The sequence below is a fragment of the Malus domestica genome, chromosome 07 (assembly GCF_042453785.1).
Source record: "Malus domestica chromosome 07, GDT2T_hap1".
Classification (NCBI taxonomy): domain Eukaryota; kingdom Viridiplantae; phylum Streptophyta; class Magnoliopsida; order Rosales; family Rosaceae; genus Malus; species Malus domestica.
In genome coordinates, this window is record NC_091667.1 from 29,635,119 (window position 1) to 29,649,217 (window position 14,099).

General features: G+C 35.5%; 2 protein-coding genes across 9 annotated transcripts; both read right to left on the minus strand.

The window, feature by feature from the left end:
* Positions 1-89: 89 nt before the first annotated feature.
* On the minus strand, positions 90-3,605 carry LOC103408243 (putative receptor-like protein kinase At3g47110). Its single transcript, XM_029105929.2, has 2 exons — positions 908-3,605; positions 90-789 (listed from the first exon to the last, which is right to left on the minus strand). Exons 1-2 carry the CDS (start codon positions 3,603-3,605, stop codon positions 374-376), a joined length of 3,114 nt encoding a protein of 1,037 aa, XP_028961762.2. The 3' UTR covers positions 90-373.
* A 1,806-nt stretch (positions 3,606-5,411) lies between these two features.
* LOC103432936 (peptidyl-prolyl cis-trans isomerase CYP18-2-like) lies at positions 5,412-7,575 on the minus strand. Of its 8 annotated transcripts, none has more exons than XM_070824893.1 (5): positions 7,454-7,575; positions 6,997-7,114; positions 6,793-6,866; positions 6,402-6,535; positions 5,412-5,707 (listed from the first exon to the last, which is right to left on the minus strand). In XM_070824893.1, the coding sequence occupies exons 2-5, from the start codon at positions 7,093-7,095 to the stop codon at positions 5,613-5,615; spliced, it is 402 nt and encodes a 133-aa protein (XP_070680994.1). In that variant the 5' UTR covers positions 7,096-7,114; positions 7,454-7,575; the 3' UTR covers positions 5,412-5,612. The 8 variants fall into 8 exon arrangements, 5 of the variants coding, with proteins under 5 accessions (XP_070680994.1, XP_070680996.1, XP_070680993.1 ...); XM_070824895.1 differs by having other exon boundaries at positions 6,793-6,869; XM_070824892.1 differs by adding an exon at positions 6,658-6,719 and having other exon boundaries at positions 6,793-7,114.
* Between the last annotated feature and the right edge of the window lie 6,524 nt (positions 7,576-14,099).

Here is a 14,099-nt window from a genome sequence, read left to right on the forward strand (position 1 = left end):
CGTTTATTTTTGCAGGCTGTGTACGAAAAGGCTTGCATACATACATACATACATATATATACATATATATACACACACACACACCAAACTTGAATTGACAAATTCTAAACTTAAAATTGCATAATTTAATTATAAGAACATGAACCAACCTTAAATTGACAAATTTCAAATTTCCAAGCAAACATAAAGATGATCTTACAAATTAAGATCATTCACAAAACATACAAAATGAAATTGCAAAACGGGAAAATCCACTTCACTTGTTCCAGTCCTCCTCGTCATCATTCAGAAGATCACCATGCAAAATTCAAGCACTGTCATGGGATTTTATTTAATGATAACAGGGTATTATTACTCACTACTTAGGTCGTCATCACAGATTCTCTCTGGGCATCCTAGTTCCAGTTAGCACATCCCTTATTAGACTCAATTCAGATACCACATTGCTCATGTCCTTTCGCTCTCTCGGCGTCGCTACAGAACAAGCAACTCCTACTCTTGCAATGTCAGTCAAGCACTCCACAACCCTTTTTCTTTGATCATTTGGGGCATGATTCCCCCTATTACTTCTGGGATTAGTACTGCTGCTGCTTTCTTCTATTTGAACAAGTAGTGGATCACATATTTCTCCCACACGTTCTGGTAGAGCCGTTATAACAAAATTGTGCATGTCCATACCACCTTTAAACATGTCATCTGTCGGCCTCTTGCCAGTTAACATCTCCAACAACAGTATTCCGTAGCTATACACATCGCCATATGTTGACAGCTCGCCTCCCATTCCATACTCTTTTAAGTTATATGCACAAAAACAGAGCTTTGTTCTTATATGTGACTTCAAAAAACTCATGCTATATACAAAACCATACTGGAAGCACAAATAAAATATATACAAAAGAAAATTTACCTGGGGGAGTATAGCCTATGGTGCCTTTTATGACATTGGAACTGCTCTCGTGCAAAGGAGATGGGCAAGAAGCATCCTGGAGGTACCTTGCTAAACCGAAATCACCAACACAAGCAGTCATGTCACTGTCTAACAAAATGTTGCTGGGCTTTATATCACAATGAACTATTGGTATGTGGGAGCGGTTGTGCAAATAATCCAGAGCATACGCTACATCAATGGCAATGTTAACTCTTTGAGTGAGATTCAGATTCTTTGGCAGATTGGCTGGCCTATCTACTCCTTGAGCTGATATGTGCAGCCACTCATCTAGGCTTCCATTCACCATGAACTCATACACCAGGGCTTTGAAATCGTTTCCTTGAAAGTCAATGCTTGAACAAGCAGTCAGTAGCTTGACAAGATTTCGATGCCTAATGCTTTTCAGGGCTTCACATTCAGATATGAAACTTTTAGAAGCTCTTGAAGTTTGAAGATTGAGTACTTTCACCGCAACATTTATTTCTTCATGCTGATTGAGAACTCCCTTGTATACGGACCCGAAACTTCCAGAACCAATCAGATTCGAAGCAGAGAACCCATCAGTTACTTTGAGGAGATCTCCATAGGACAGTTTCAAAAGTGAAACCCCCAGTGATGATCCTGAAGTTGACTTGAGCGCTCTAGCCTTTCTTGATCGATAAAGAAGCGCAAGTAACAACACCAAGACCAAGCCGACAACCCCACAGGAAACTGAGATAATTAAGTTCATCTTAGGAGATAACCCGCGCTTAGATTGCTTGGAGATGCATTTAGGCAATCTTAAGTGAGGTATACCTCCACAAAGCCGTGTGTTTCCCACAACAGATATCGCACTTGCATTCTTAAAAACTCCTTGGATTGGTACTGCACCTTCAAAATCGTTAAATGAAAGGTTCAAATTATGCAAGAAGGGGAAACTCCCCAAGTAGTTGGGAATTATGCCAGACAATTTGTTGTGAGAGAGGTCAAAATCTTCAATTCCTCTCAAAGAGCTCAAGGATTTAGGAATTGTCCCCTGCAATAAATTTTCTCTCAGAGACAGAGTCGTCAAACTTGTGCAACTCCCTAAGCTTTGTGGAATCTCACCAGATAACTTGTTTTCAGAAACATCCAAGATAACAAGATGCTGTAAGTTACCTCCTTCCATGGGAATGGATTCAGTAAGTTGGTTTCCAGATAGATTCAAGTGAACAGGTAAATTGATGACTTGTTTTGGAATTGGACCGCTAAGATTGTTGTGGGAAAGATCCAAATCTAACATAAACCTGCAGTCTCCAAGACTTTGTGGTATGCTTCCATTTAACTTGTTTGAGTTGAGATACAAATTACTTAATGAAGTGAGATTCCCTAGAGATGATGGAACATTACCTGACAGTTCATTAACTTGTAGATCTAGGCCATAAAGCTTATTCAGTTTACATATTGAACTCGGTATAGTGCCTGCCAATAAATTTGCATAAAAGCTTAGTCTCTCCAAGTTGATAAGATTTCCAACCCCGATGGGAATGCTTCCGCGTATCTGATTCTCATAGAAATATATTAGCCTGAGCTTTGTTGAGAGATTGCTGACAGATTCAGGCATCGCTCCTCCAAAATTATTGAAGCCGATAGATAAAACTTCTAAATTGGTGCAATTAACTAGGGAAGAGATGAAATCCAAGTCACCTTCCTCATTATTTCCAAGATTGTTCTTAAAAAGTGAAAACCGATACAAATTTGACAGGCGTGCCAGACTAGGCACTTTGCCAGTAAACTTATTGGATGAGATAGAAAATACTAAAAGGTTTGAGGCATTGGAGATTGAAGCTGGTACGGGTCCAGTGAATTGGTTGGAATCGAAAATAAAGGTTTCGAGGTTTGGAAATATAGTGTGGCCCAAGCCAGGAGGAAGAGTTCCATGAAGGTTGTTTTGAAACATATAAATGACTTTAATTGACGAGAGGTTGTATATGGAGGGAGGGATGGTACCATTCAAGTAATTTGAAGCCAATGAAAAATGAATTAAGCTTTTCAACTGGCCAAGCCTATTTGGAATACCTCCTTGCAGATTGTTTCCAAATACAGATAGCCACCAAAGAGAAGAAAGATTCCCAAAAGAAGGTGGGATTATCCCATAAAAATTGTTATTGCCAAAATCAAGTACCTGAAGCTTGGACAATGAGGCAATTTCAGTTGGAAGTTCGCCACTAAGAGTGTTGCCATATAAGTCAAGGTATTGGAGGTTAGAGCAAGGTGATATGTTGAATGGAATATGACCACCGAAGGAGTTGTTATGAAGGAATAGTTCTTCCAAGCGGAACAATCGACCAATTTCTGGACGGATGGTGTGGCTGAAGCTATTGTTCTGGAGATATAAAGCCCTCAGAAAGCTCAAGTTTCCAATGTGGGGAGATAGGTGGCCTGCCAGCCTGCTTGATTGGAGGTCGAGCACTGTAACCCTCTGGTGTCTGCGGCCACAAGTAATGCCTGGCCAATGACAGAAGTGGAGGGATTCATTCCAAGAGCTAAGGATGCCCAGGGAATCGGTCACAATTTCAGCTTTGAAGGCAAGCAAGGAAAGCCTATCAACCTCATTTTCCGCTAAATGCGAGGAGGAGGCAAAGCTAAAAAGAAAGAGAAGAAAGAGTGGTTGCATGAAAATAAACCAAATGCTAATATGAATACTTGAGAACTCCATTTTAGCTAGGCTTCAAAATAAAGCTCTGGATATTTATATATCCTTAGTAACAAAAAAGAGTCAATTATAGGTCAAGCAAATCAAAATATGGTGCGGAAAAACCTAAATCGCTTTGACCGTTTCTGCGTGCATGCCGTGGTTGATGGTTTTGGGGCACCTGCAATAATTTTTAAATCAAAAATGCTACTCTTACCATATTTTTCATATCATATTTGTACCTCCTTTCTAATAGAAATGAATCTAGATGTACTAATAGATTAACCTCTATTAGATGGGTGGTACAAATGTGATATGAAAAATGTGTTAATTGTGGCATTACTCTTCTTCATTAGGTATTTACAAAGCCATTTCAAGCTTGCAGATTAAGTGAAAGGAGAAACTTTTCAAGTTGCCAGAAAGACGGTCTGGTACTCCAAGTGTAATAACACAATTTGTTTGAAACTTGGAAAAAAGAAAATTTAACCATTATCTTATTACACGTGTACCGTGCCGTATTTCCGACACACTGAAAAAATTCATCTAGTAAAAGAACCAATCTGAATAAAAAATAAATAAAACAGAGAGTTATCATAGAAAACAGAAAGTGACTTGCACGTTAGTCATGAAATGTTCGGCCTAAGTGGAATGTTAGCTAGTTTTGCACTAGCTAGTTTTCCACCGTAATGCAAATGGTAAATTGGCTAGTTTTCTACTCTCATAATTATTACTCTTGCAAATTGCGATGCATCATTGTGACGTAGCAAATACTCTTTGTTTTTTTTATACGAAAGTACAATTTTCATTAAAGAGACTAGAAAATGTACGAGAGAACAGAAGGTTTAAATGAGTGACCCCTGAAAAAAAATAAAAAAATTGCCCGGATTTTCAACCTGGAATAAAGAGAAAAAAAATGGGCCACCAACATCAAAGTACGAACACGCATTCAATCATCTCGATATGTTGACATGTTGACTAAATTGTCTCGTCCTAAAATTTTCTCTCAGTGAGGTTTAAGTAATCAGGAATTTAAAAAATAATTATTCCAAAAATTTCAACTAACGTAATTAATTTGGTGATTAGCAATAGCATGCACTGATACAAACAAAAACTTGAATTCCAATCTCATGATGATTAATCTAAATCTAATGAGTAGTTTTCAATTAAAAAAATCTAGTAAGTAATTACAAATTATACAAACAAAAATATGCGATCGTGATTTATACTACAAAAATTGATCAAAATAAGATGATTTCTTCACTCCTATAAGACAAAAATACCTGCATCAATACTACATAAGTTCTATAGTTCCTATGAAAAACCTGTATTTAACCAACATACTCTTTTCAAATGGAATTTGGTGTCTGAAAAATGAGAAATTCAAAAACTTTGCTGCAAAAATTAAAAAACAAAACAAAACAAAAACCAAACACTTACTATGTATTATCACTTTAATTCTAGTTGCCACTTCAAGCTCCCTAGCTTTTGACGCACCACAACAAAAATGACCACTGTGCACAATAAATTATCTGTGCCCTTTGAGGCCAAAAAGCACCAACAATTGTGCCCATAGACCAATAGCAACAATGCAACAACTAAAATATTGTCTGTGCCCTCTATGGGCGTCACCATTTGTCAAAGGGCACAATAAGGCATGCTGTGCTGAAAAGTGTAAGCACAAATAAAGGTCCTTTTGTGCCCAATTCTGACAAAGTTGTCAAGTGACTGCTACCACCCATGTTAGCACATTTATTGTTATTGTGCCCAATATGTCAACTATTTAAAAAAATATTTAAAAACCCAAATCACCTACAAATTGAGATTTGAGGCTAAACAAAAAATTATTTTTTCATAAAATTAAAACAGCCCACAACCACAAGCATCTATAATATTACAATTTACAAAGATATTCACAACCATTATATATAAAAACAACTATAATTTTACATATTCTATCCCCAACTAAAATAAAACTAAAATTATAAAGGTTTAAGTGAATATCGGTTCTCTCAAGAATAAAAACATCAAATATTAAGGTTTTAAGTGAACCTGCACAGTTCTTTTCTCATCTTCTAGTTCCAAAATTTTCTTTCCAAAATGTTGCTTGATTGCCTCAATGTCAGACCCTTCAAAATTTACACAGAGCAACAAGAAATGAGTATGTAGTGGCTTCCAAATTTTCAAATTATGATTCTTTATCTTTTATCTCATGAGCTGTTGTATATCCTTCCTCCCACAGATTAATTGGTGTAATTCTGCTATGTATACATGCACTTGTTTGTGATTCAAACATAAAGACTTTTGCCTGACACTTCAGTAACATTCTTATATGGATGGCAAGCAATCCTCACACAAATTAGGACATAAAAATAGAATCCAAAGTCCCTATAATATAATTCTCACTCTTTCAAATGTAAAGAATAAAGAAAGAAAGATGCAGAATATCTCAAAATATGCCATTTCCTACAACATATAATAAACCCGAATTTAAAGAACTTAGGAGATTAGTTGGTCTGGAGTTTAATTGATAGAACACAGAAGTGTAATGGAAAAAAAATTATACACCTTGCGATGGGCATCAGAATTAACTATAAGATATAATCAAACTTTACCTTAATCTAAAAGCGCAAAGCTTTATATAATACCCAGGCTTGCAAAGGAAAGTAATCCCAAACCACGTAAGCACACATCAAGAAAAACCCAAACTTAGAAAGCTACAAAAAGGTCTACACATGGACATGCACATGGGAATAAGAATGAGAGATTTGGTACAACGTTGTAAAAAACAGTCTTAACATTACTGGGTAAAAGTTAGCATACCATCCAATGATGGGCACGGTGCCAACATGAAAAAGAACTGGCTTCCATTTGTATTTGGACCAGCATTCGCCATCGATAAGATGCCAGCTCCAATATGCTTCAACTCTTGTTTTATCTCGTCCTCAAACTTTCCCCTAAAACCCATTATACAAAACCAGTTCTTCACTATGGTTCTCAAATCTAATTAAAATCGGGGGTAAAAAAAAAAAGGCAAATTTCAATACATTATGGGAAATTCAAGGGAATTTTTTTTCACCCATAAATGGATTCGCCACCCTTTCCTGCCCCAGTGGGATCACCACCTTGCCCTATGAAATCCTACCCCAATTCCAATTTAACCGTCAGTAATATATAATAATTATATACACTACAAAAGCAGAAAATATGAAACCTGGATGAGTAATATCCTCTGCGAGCGAGCCCCATGAAGTTCTTGCAAGTCCTCGGCGAATGTTTGTAATAAAGCTACTATTTTTAACGATTTGAAAACACAAATAATGTCAAAGATACAAACTTTATGGATTGAATTGTCCGTTTGGTTACTGAGAAAGTGAAAGAAAATTGAAGGGAAAGTTTGGGAAAACGGAGAATTTACCTCGATGGTGAAGATGCCAATGGTGGTTTCTAGGGTGGCCTCCGGTGGCCCTCCTTTTTTGCTTGCCCACATCTTTCTGACTCGAAGATTCTCCTTCATCAAATCCGGATCAATGTAGCTTGAAGAAGACAATAGTAGGAAAGAAAATCAAATAGATCTATATATTTTTTGAAAATCAAATCAAATAAGAGAGAATTAGAGAGAGACCGAATCTAGGATTTGGGAAGGTAGAAAATAAAGATGGACCGAATCTGGGAGTTATGCTTTGGATTGGTTCATCAAAAACCACCAGATCGGGAAAAGGAAGAGAGACGGACCGAATCTGGGAAGGTAGAGAGAGAAAGGGAGTCGGAGAGAGAGACAGAGGTGAGAGAAAGAGAGTCTGAGGGAGGCAGAGCAGAAGATGAAAGTAGGGAGAAGGATAGATGAGAGAGGGGGAAAGAGAGATCATTTTTACCTCTTGCATTGAGGTCCAATTCCGGCAGCCTTTGCCGGAAATTGGCAGGAAAGCCCACGATCTCCGTTGCTTAGATCTGAAATTGAGGAAATTCAGCTAAGAATTTGGAGAAACAAACTTGGGAGTTGGAAAGAGGACGACAAGAGGATTCTGGAGGTATAATTAGACGGTCGTTGGTGACGGGTGAACAGAGCCTTTGTTGCGTGAAAGAGGAGGGAGAGAGCGGATGGGGGAGACAGGAAGATTGCTGAGGAGGTCCGGAGGACAAGGAGTTGAGTTTAAGAGGGGGGAGAGAGAGGAAAGGCGTGAACTAATGGGGCGTTTACGTAAGGGTAATGGAAGTCGAGAAACGGAATTGAATTCCGACTACGGATTACACCGGTGTTTACTAACTTAAGCGGAATAAACAGTTCAGCGGACCCTACATAAAATCGGGAATTGAATTCCGATATTGTCGGAATTGGATTACCTAGAAGAAGGTGGTATTTGGATTCCGGGGAGAAGGCTCCATCCGGAATCAAATTTTCCTTCCCAAAATGGCCTGCTCTCCGCCATCCTCTCCAGCAGCTCTCTGCTGCTCCGCCACCTCCTCTCGTTCCACCACCTCCAAATCCTCCATGTCCTCCTCCATAGGATTCGGCAAATCATCACAAGAGCATACAAAGGACTCGCTATCAATCACAATGCCTAGATCCCTCTCTGCCTCCGCATGCATTGCCGTGTCGAACGGTTTTGATTTGGGGCTTGCCTGCTATTCAACCCAACAAACTCATTGCTCTCTGTGCTTCAGATTATTGTATTCCTACACAGGCAGCCTTACTTGACTTCCCCATTTATATTCCCCTCCTCCCCACCATTCAGCATACCATCACCATGATTACATCAAATTTTCTATCTCAATTGGTTTCATCGACAATTTTCATCACAAAGATATCCGATATGGGAGCTGAAAAGTTGAATTTCGCAGACATGCAACCTTTTGAGCCAGTTCTTGAAGGAGAAGAGAACCCTCCAAGTCGTCCTCCCATAACCAAGAACTTGCTGACGACCATGGAGGCTGCTGCTTCGAACCCAGTTGATCAGACGGCTCAGACTCTGTCGTCAAAACCCAGCATTGATTTGCTTCCGTAGTTTACCAAAAACCCGAAGCGTCTTTGGGAGATCAGCAGCCTGGATCTGCTGCCCGGATGACCATTTTCTATGGTGGGCAGGTGCCGGTTTTCAATGATCTACAAGCTGAGAAGGCGAAGGAAATCATGGGTTTGGCTACAACTGGAAGCTCCAAGATTTTTGCTGGATTTGTGAAGAAATTGGGTTTTGAGAATCAGTCAAATGTTGTTGCTGAAAATAATTCTCAGGAAATTAAAGCGCCCCAGTACAGAAGACCTTCAACAGAATAAGGACATTTTAGTAATTATAGTGATTTTTATTCCGATTCACGTGAATTAGTAAACCACTTATATGAATTTCATTTCATTTTTACTCCGATTTCAGAACATTTAAGTAAACAGTTTTAACAGGAATCCGATTCTGACTCCTCCTCAATCCAATTCCTCTTCAATTCAATTCATCTATTTTGATTACGGTTACGTAAACGCGCTATAAATGTAAAGGAATTGAGAATGGGAAAAAGTAAAACCAAAGGACACGAAAGCCTACTTTTAATTTAAATATATTACATTGGAGAGCACGAAAACTTTTATTGTGCTTTAGTAAATTAATAAACAAATCTCATTTCTGACATTTAAGGGTGACACATGCAAGTAGGCACAAATACACTTCATTTTTGGCACACGCCGGTGTTCCTTTTGCTTAGAGGGCACATATAAAATAGTTTTGTGTTCAATGATACTCAAAACGCACAGATATGTATTGGTGCTCAATGAAAATGAAAAGGACACAGATCAATTGTGTTCTTAGCCCACTTTTCTTGTAGTGACGGATCATAATCATACTCATAAAGCCCTGACCATGAAACCTAAGTCATTACTTTGACAAATAAATATAAGGGAGACTTTGGATGAGGTCCTTAGCTATGAATATTGTTTGATTGAAACTTTGTTGGTTTTTAATTTTTTATCGAGGTCCTTAAAATCAATGTGATAATTTATTTCTATGTACGTTACTATATTTTTTAAATTACAAATTAGAAATTTTAGTTATTTATATAAATGAGACTAGCATTTGCCTATGAACACATTTTTTTAGAAAATGAGAAAGAGAGAGGGAGAGAGTAGGGGTGGGTTCGATTTAAATCGGTTCGGTTTTTTGCCAAAACCAAAACCAAACCGAAATTTCGGTTCGGTTCAATTTTTTTTCGGTTTTTTTCGGTTCGGTTTCGGTTTTTTGTTTTTGTTTTTTTCAAAAAATGAAAAACATTGAAATTTTAAATTTTAACATATCCAACACAATCATAACATAAGCATTTTAACTAGAATCAAAGACAATGAAAATAAACATTTAAAATTGAACTAAAATCATCAATCAAGTCTTCCAAAGTCCAAACTAACAACCTCACAACACAAAAATTGTACAAATGACTTAAAAAAGTTAAATTGTATGATGTTGTTCAAAGATCAGGGTTGTTTGCTTGTAACTGCATGTTGACAACTTGATTAGTAAAAGTAATACATGGGTGGATTTATTTAGTGTGTGTTGGATTTTTTTTTCATCACAAATTACCCAAGTAATCTACCCGAAATAAATTTTTATGGATTATGTTACATGTTATATGAGAGTAGATTTGGAAAAGAAAGCTGGGGTAGAAGTAGACAGTGCTTTGGAGATGGATGTAGGTACTTCAGGAGGATGTTTGGTTCCGGAACCTTATATGGGGGAGAAATAATAGGTTAGGGTTTAGAGTTTTTATAGGCCTTTTTTTAATATTTTGAGCTTAAAGTTTGGCAACACATTGGGTTTAGCACATTTTAACTTACAAATTAGGTTTAGAAAATAATACTCAAAACAAATAATTAAATTAAAAAATTAATTTAATTAATTCGGTTCGGTTCGGTTTCTAGATCACTAAAAGCGAACCGAACCAAAAGAATTCGGTTCGGTTTTTTCGTTCGGTTCGGTTTTTTTGGTTTCGATTCAGTTTGGTTTTCGGTTTTTTTCGGTTTTCGGTTTTTTAAACCCACCCATAGGAGAGAGGGAGTGTGGGAGGTTGTTGTTGTTTTTTTTTTTTAATATGGGAGGTATTTTAACATCACATGTAGGTGAGGTTTTAATTAAAAACAATAAAATTTGAACTTGTAAAATTACATTATTGCCCATCATTTTTTTGTGTGATATTATACTAATTTGTCTTTTCACCCTCTTTTGGTTGACAAAGAGAGTTTTATTAATTAGTAGAGATTTTAAATAAAAAACCATAATTTGTGGGATTGAAAATATTAAAATATAAATATACTATTGTGTGTGTGTATAAACATGAGTACATTCATCAAAATTAACCAAAAAAATTATTGTATCAAAACATGGGTACATTCTTCAAAATCACAAAAAAAAAAGAAAAAAATAAGATATTAGGCTTAATAACATTAGTAAATTTCTTCGATTAAACTTGACACAGATACATTTTAAAATCAAAGAAAAAATAATGTACCCATATAAGTTTAAAAATGGATTAAAAAAATTGAATAGATTTTATACCAAAAAAAAGGGACATTTTACATATAACAAATTGGTATATATAAGAATGAGTACATTTTAAGATTAAAAAGTTTTACATGAATGGGTACATATAATTAGCATGGGTACATTTAGCAAAATAAAAAGTACAAATAAAAAAAATATATGGGTACAAATACAAATAAACTTTAAAAATATGGGCACAAAAAGAAATTAATATATGGGTACAAATTAAAACTGAAAAGAAAATTGGTTCAAATTAAAAAAGAAATACTAATTGAAATGGGTACAAACTAAAACTAAAAATATATGATAAAAAATTTAGTCATAAATATAAATATACTAATTGTAACATTTTTAACATTAAATGAATATATTTAGAAATAAAAAATATTTTATTATTGAAATAATTAATGATTTTATTAATATCCAATGATCTTAATTAAAAATTGAAAATGAATAGGATTTTAATCAATGAAATAGCAAAAGGAAAGATGAGAACCTTATTTCTCCTAAATATAATTAACAACAAAAACAACTAAAATTTTCAAATGGATTATGCCAAAAATTACTAGCCGAATTACTGAACACCACGATATCGAGTCGGAAAACTGATTTGCGACTCTCCAACGAAGATTCAAGAAGGCCAATGTGTCGAGGAATAAGGTGCAGTGATAGTATTATCCTTATCGAAAACAATTATACAACACAAATGTATGTGTTGCACTTGACAAGCATTGTAAACTTGTGAAGCATAGCTTTGCAAGACACGTTTTTAGAAGTCGAGCCTATGCATATGAACATAAAATGTTAAATACATTTTTCTACCAGTGTCTTAGGCAAAATTTAGATACAAATTGAGATCTCTATAATTGACAGAGGCTTGAAGCTTGTGAAAGTTACATTTTTCATTGATTGAATATCATAAACCACAATTTTATTCAATTAACCAAACCCAAATCAAAAGAACCAAATTTTAGCCAACAACTAATCAACATGACATCGCAGAAACCCCAAAAGTTGCACCAATTCCACACTAAACACACAGTGCTTTGGAACTGTGTAAATCATTTAAAATCAGAAAAAGTCCCAATCTTTTTTTTTAACTCACAAAATTTAAACAAAATGTAATCCCTAACAAAGATTTTGGAGAATAGAAGGGCCAATTCCACCCAATATAAATTACGATAATTACAAAATAATTCAAATGCAGGCAATTTGATCTAAATTTGCAGAGCAAAAAACCCTAAAAACAACATAAAGAAAAACCCAAAATATAATGAAGAATAATAATCACTAATCACATAACCAAAATTAATGAAAATAAAAAAACCAATATGCATGAAATACCGAAATAAATAATCAGTGAGGGGGAAGAAATTGGTCCCATGTTGGAGCTTTTTCATTCCAATCCAAACAAAGGTGAGAGTAGATATTTTTAGCATTTTCCCTTGTCTACGTTTCTGTTTGCTTTTGTAGTTTCTTCCTTCGATTGAATATTTATAGAAGAATGAAGTGTCAATCTTTGTAATGTTATTCATCTCAATTTTCCTTTGGATTATATGTGCATTGTAATTAATTTTCCACACCTTTGCATCATTAAGGGTGTTGTCCGTGTTCAAATTACGTTTTTAAGGTTATCATCGATTGTGTCAGTGAATCGAGAGATCTTGTGTTTTTAGAAAGTGCAACAAGCATATTTGTAAGATTTACGAAATATAAATTCTTTTGGTGCATATTAGAAAAATTAAGTTTCTTTTGTCATGGGAAGATTGACAAACCTAATACCAATTGCCAATCAGTTAGTGGAAAGCTAATTGAAATTCATTTAGTGCATATTAGAAAAAATAGGGTTTAAGATATATAAAACTTTCTTTCCTTGTATTTTTATTCTTCTTATTATGGTCTGCAAACTATCAATTAATTGTACTAATAATATGGGCAGTATTAAATTCATTTTTCAGTTTGTATAAATTAAGGGTATTTGAGAGATTTTTAATATATTTGAAAGTTTTTATAGAAATCGACATTTTTGAAATTAAGGACTAATATTTGACTATATTTGATAAATACTGGCGTAAACATAAGCATGGTAATGTTGTGTCACTTAATACTACAATTTAGTGATAGTCACTTGTCAGATAAAGATCTTATGTTTAAATCCTAGAAGTGGTGAGTTCACAGCCAATTTATTTTTTAGCACCCTTTATATAAATATATATCTGTTTGGACCCGATTTTACATCATCGGCCCAAGCGATCGACACCGTTGAGTGGACATGATTCTCGACCGCCAGATGAGAAAGTGGAGATAATTTGATTATTAAAGGATAACATTATAATTATCTTTTAATATGAATTATCTCAGTATTTTTTAAACCAGATAAATAGAATGCGATTCATATCCCAAATAAGCGGTACAATTCGAATTGATTTGGGATGTCTGATAGCACTTGGAAGTAAAATGAATTTAAAATTTGTTTGATCAGAATGATGATGGCTATTGTGGATGAGGTGAGGATGAGATACGAGACCTAAGGGGGTGTTGTCAGATGAAGTAAATTGATGATGGACATGGCCTATATGCCGTGTCAAATGCTATCAGCCATATATATATATATATAATTGGCGACATTAGGTCTGCCAACTCATTGGAAAGGTGCAAACTTTGCTTTATATATATATATATATGTATATATTGGGTGGTTGATTAGATGGACGTTATCCAGGCATGCAGATTATCTTGGATTCGATGAAGATGAGTTTTAATAGTTTGGGAGTCTTTCTCAGCTTATCAACCAGTGCGTATTCGTCACTATAAATACAGAGTCGCATACAACGTTCAAAGGACCTCCAATTCAACACACAAAACTGCCCTGCGCAAACTCTCTCAACAACTTTGAGATTTTTTATTTTCTCTTTTCGCTGACACATCTTCCGTTGGCATCAACAACACTGTGAAAGCAACTGGTGATATCTTAAGTCGGCATAGATAGCTCTGTCACCGTAGAATC

What these genes read in the sequence shown, in the direction of transcription:
- LOC103408243 (XM_029105929.2), bottom strand. Translation starts at nt 3,605, where the DNA reads ATGGAGTTCTCAAGTATTCATATTAGCATTTGGTTTATTTTCATGCAA. An exon ending in CATAGGCTATACTCCCCCAG is followed by an intron (nt 790 to 907) that starts GTAAATTTTCTT and finishes ATAACTTAAAAG; the next exon opens with AGTATGGAATGGGAGGCGAG.
- LOC103432936 (XM_070824892.1), bottom strand. Translation starts at nt 7,095, where the DNA reads ATGAAGGAGAATCTTCGAGTCAGAAAGATGTGGGCAAGCAAAAAAGGA. An exon ending in AGAGGATATTACTCATCCAG is followed by an intron (nt 6,720 to 6,792) that starts GTTTCATATTTT and finishes GAATTGGGGTAG; the next exon opens with GATTTCATAGGGCAAGGTGG. An exon ending in GGTGGCGAATCCATTTATGG is followed by an intron (nt 6,536 to 6,657) that starts GTGAAAAAAAAT and finishes AATGGGTTTTAG; the next exon opens with GGGAAAGTTTGAGGACGAGA.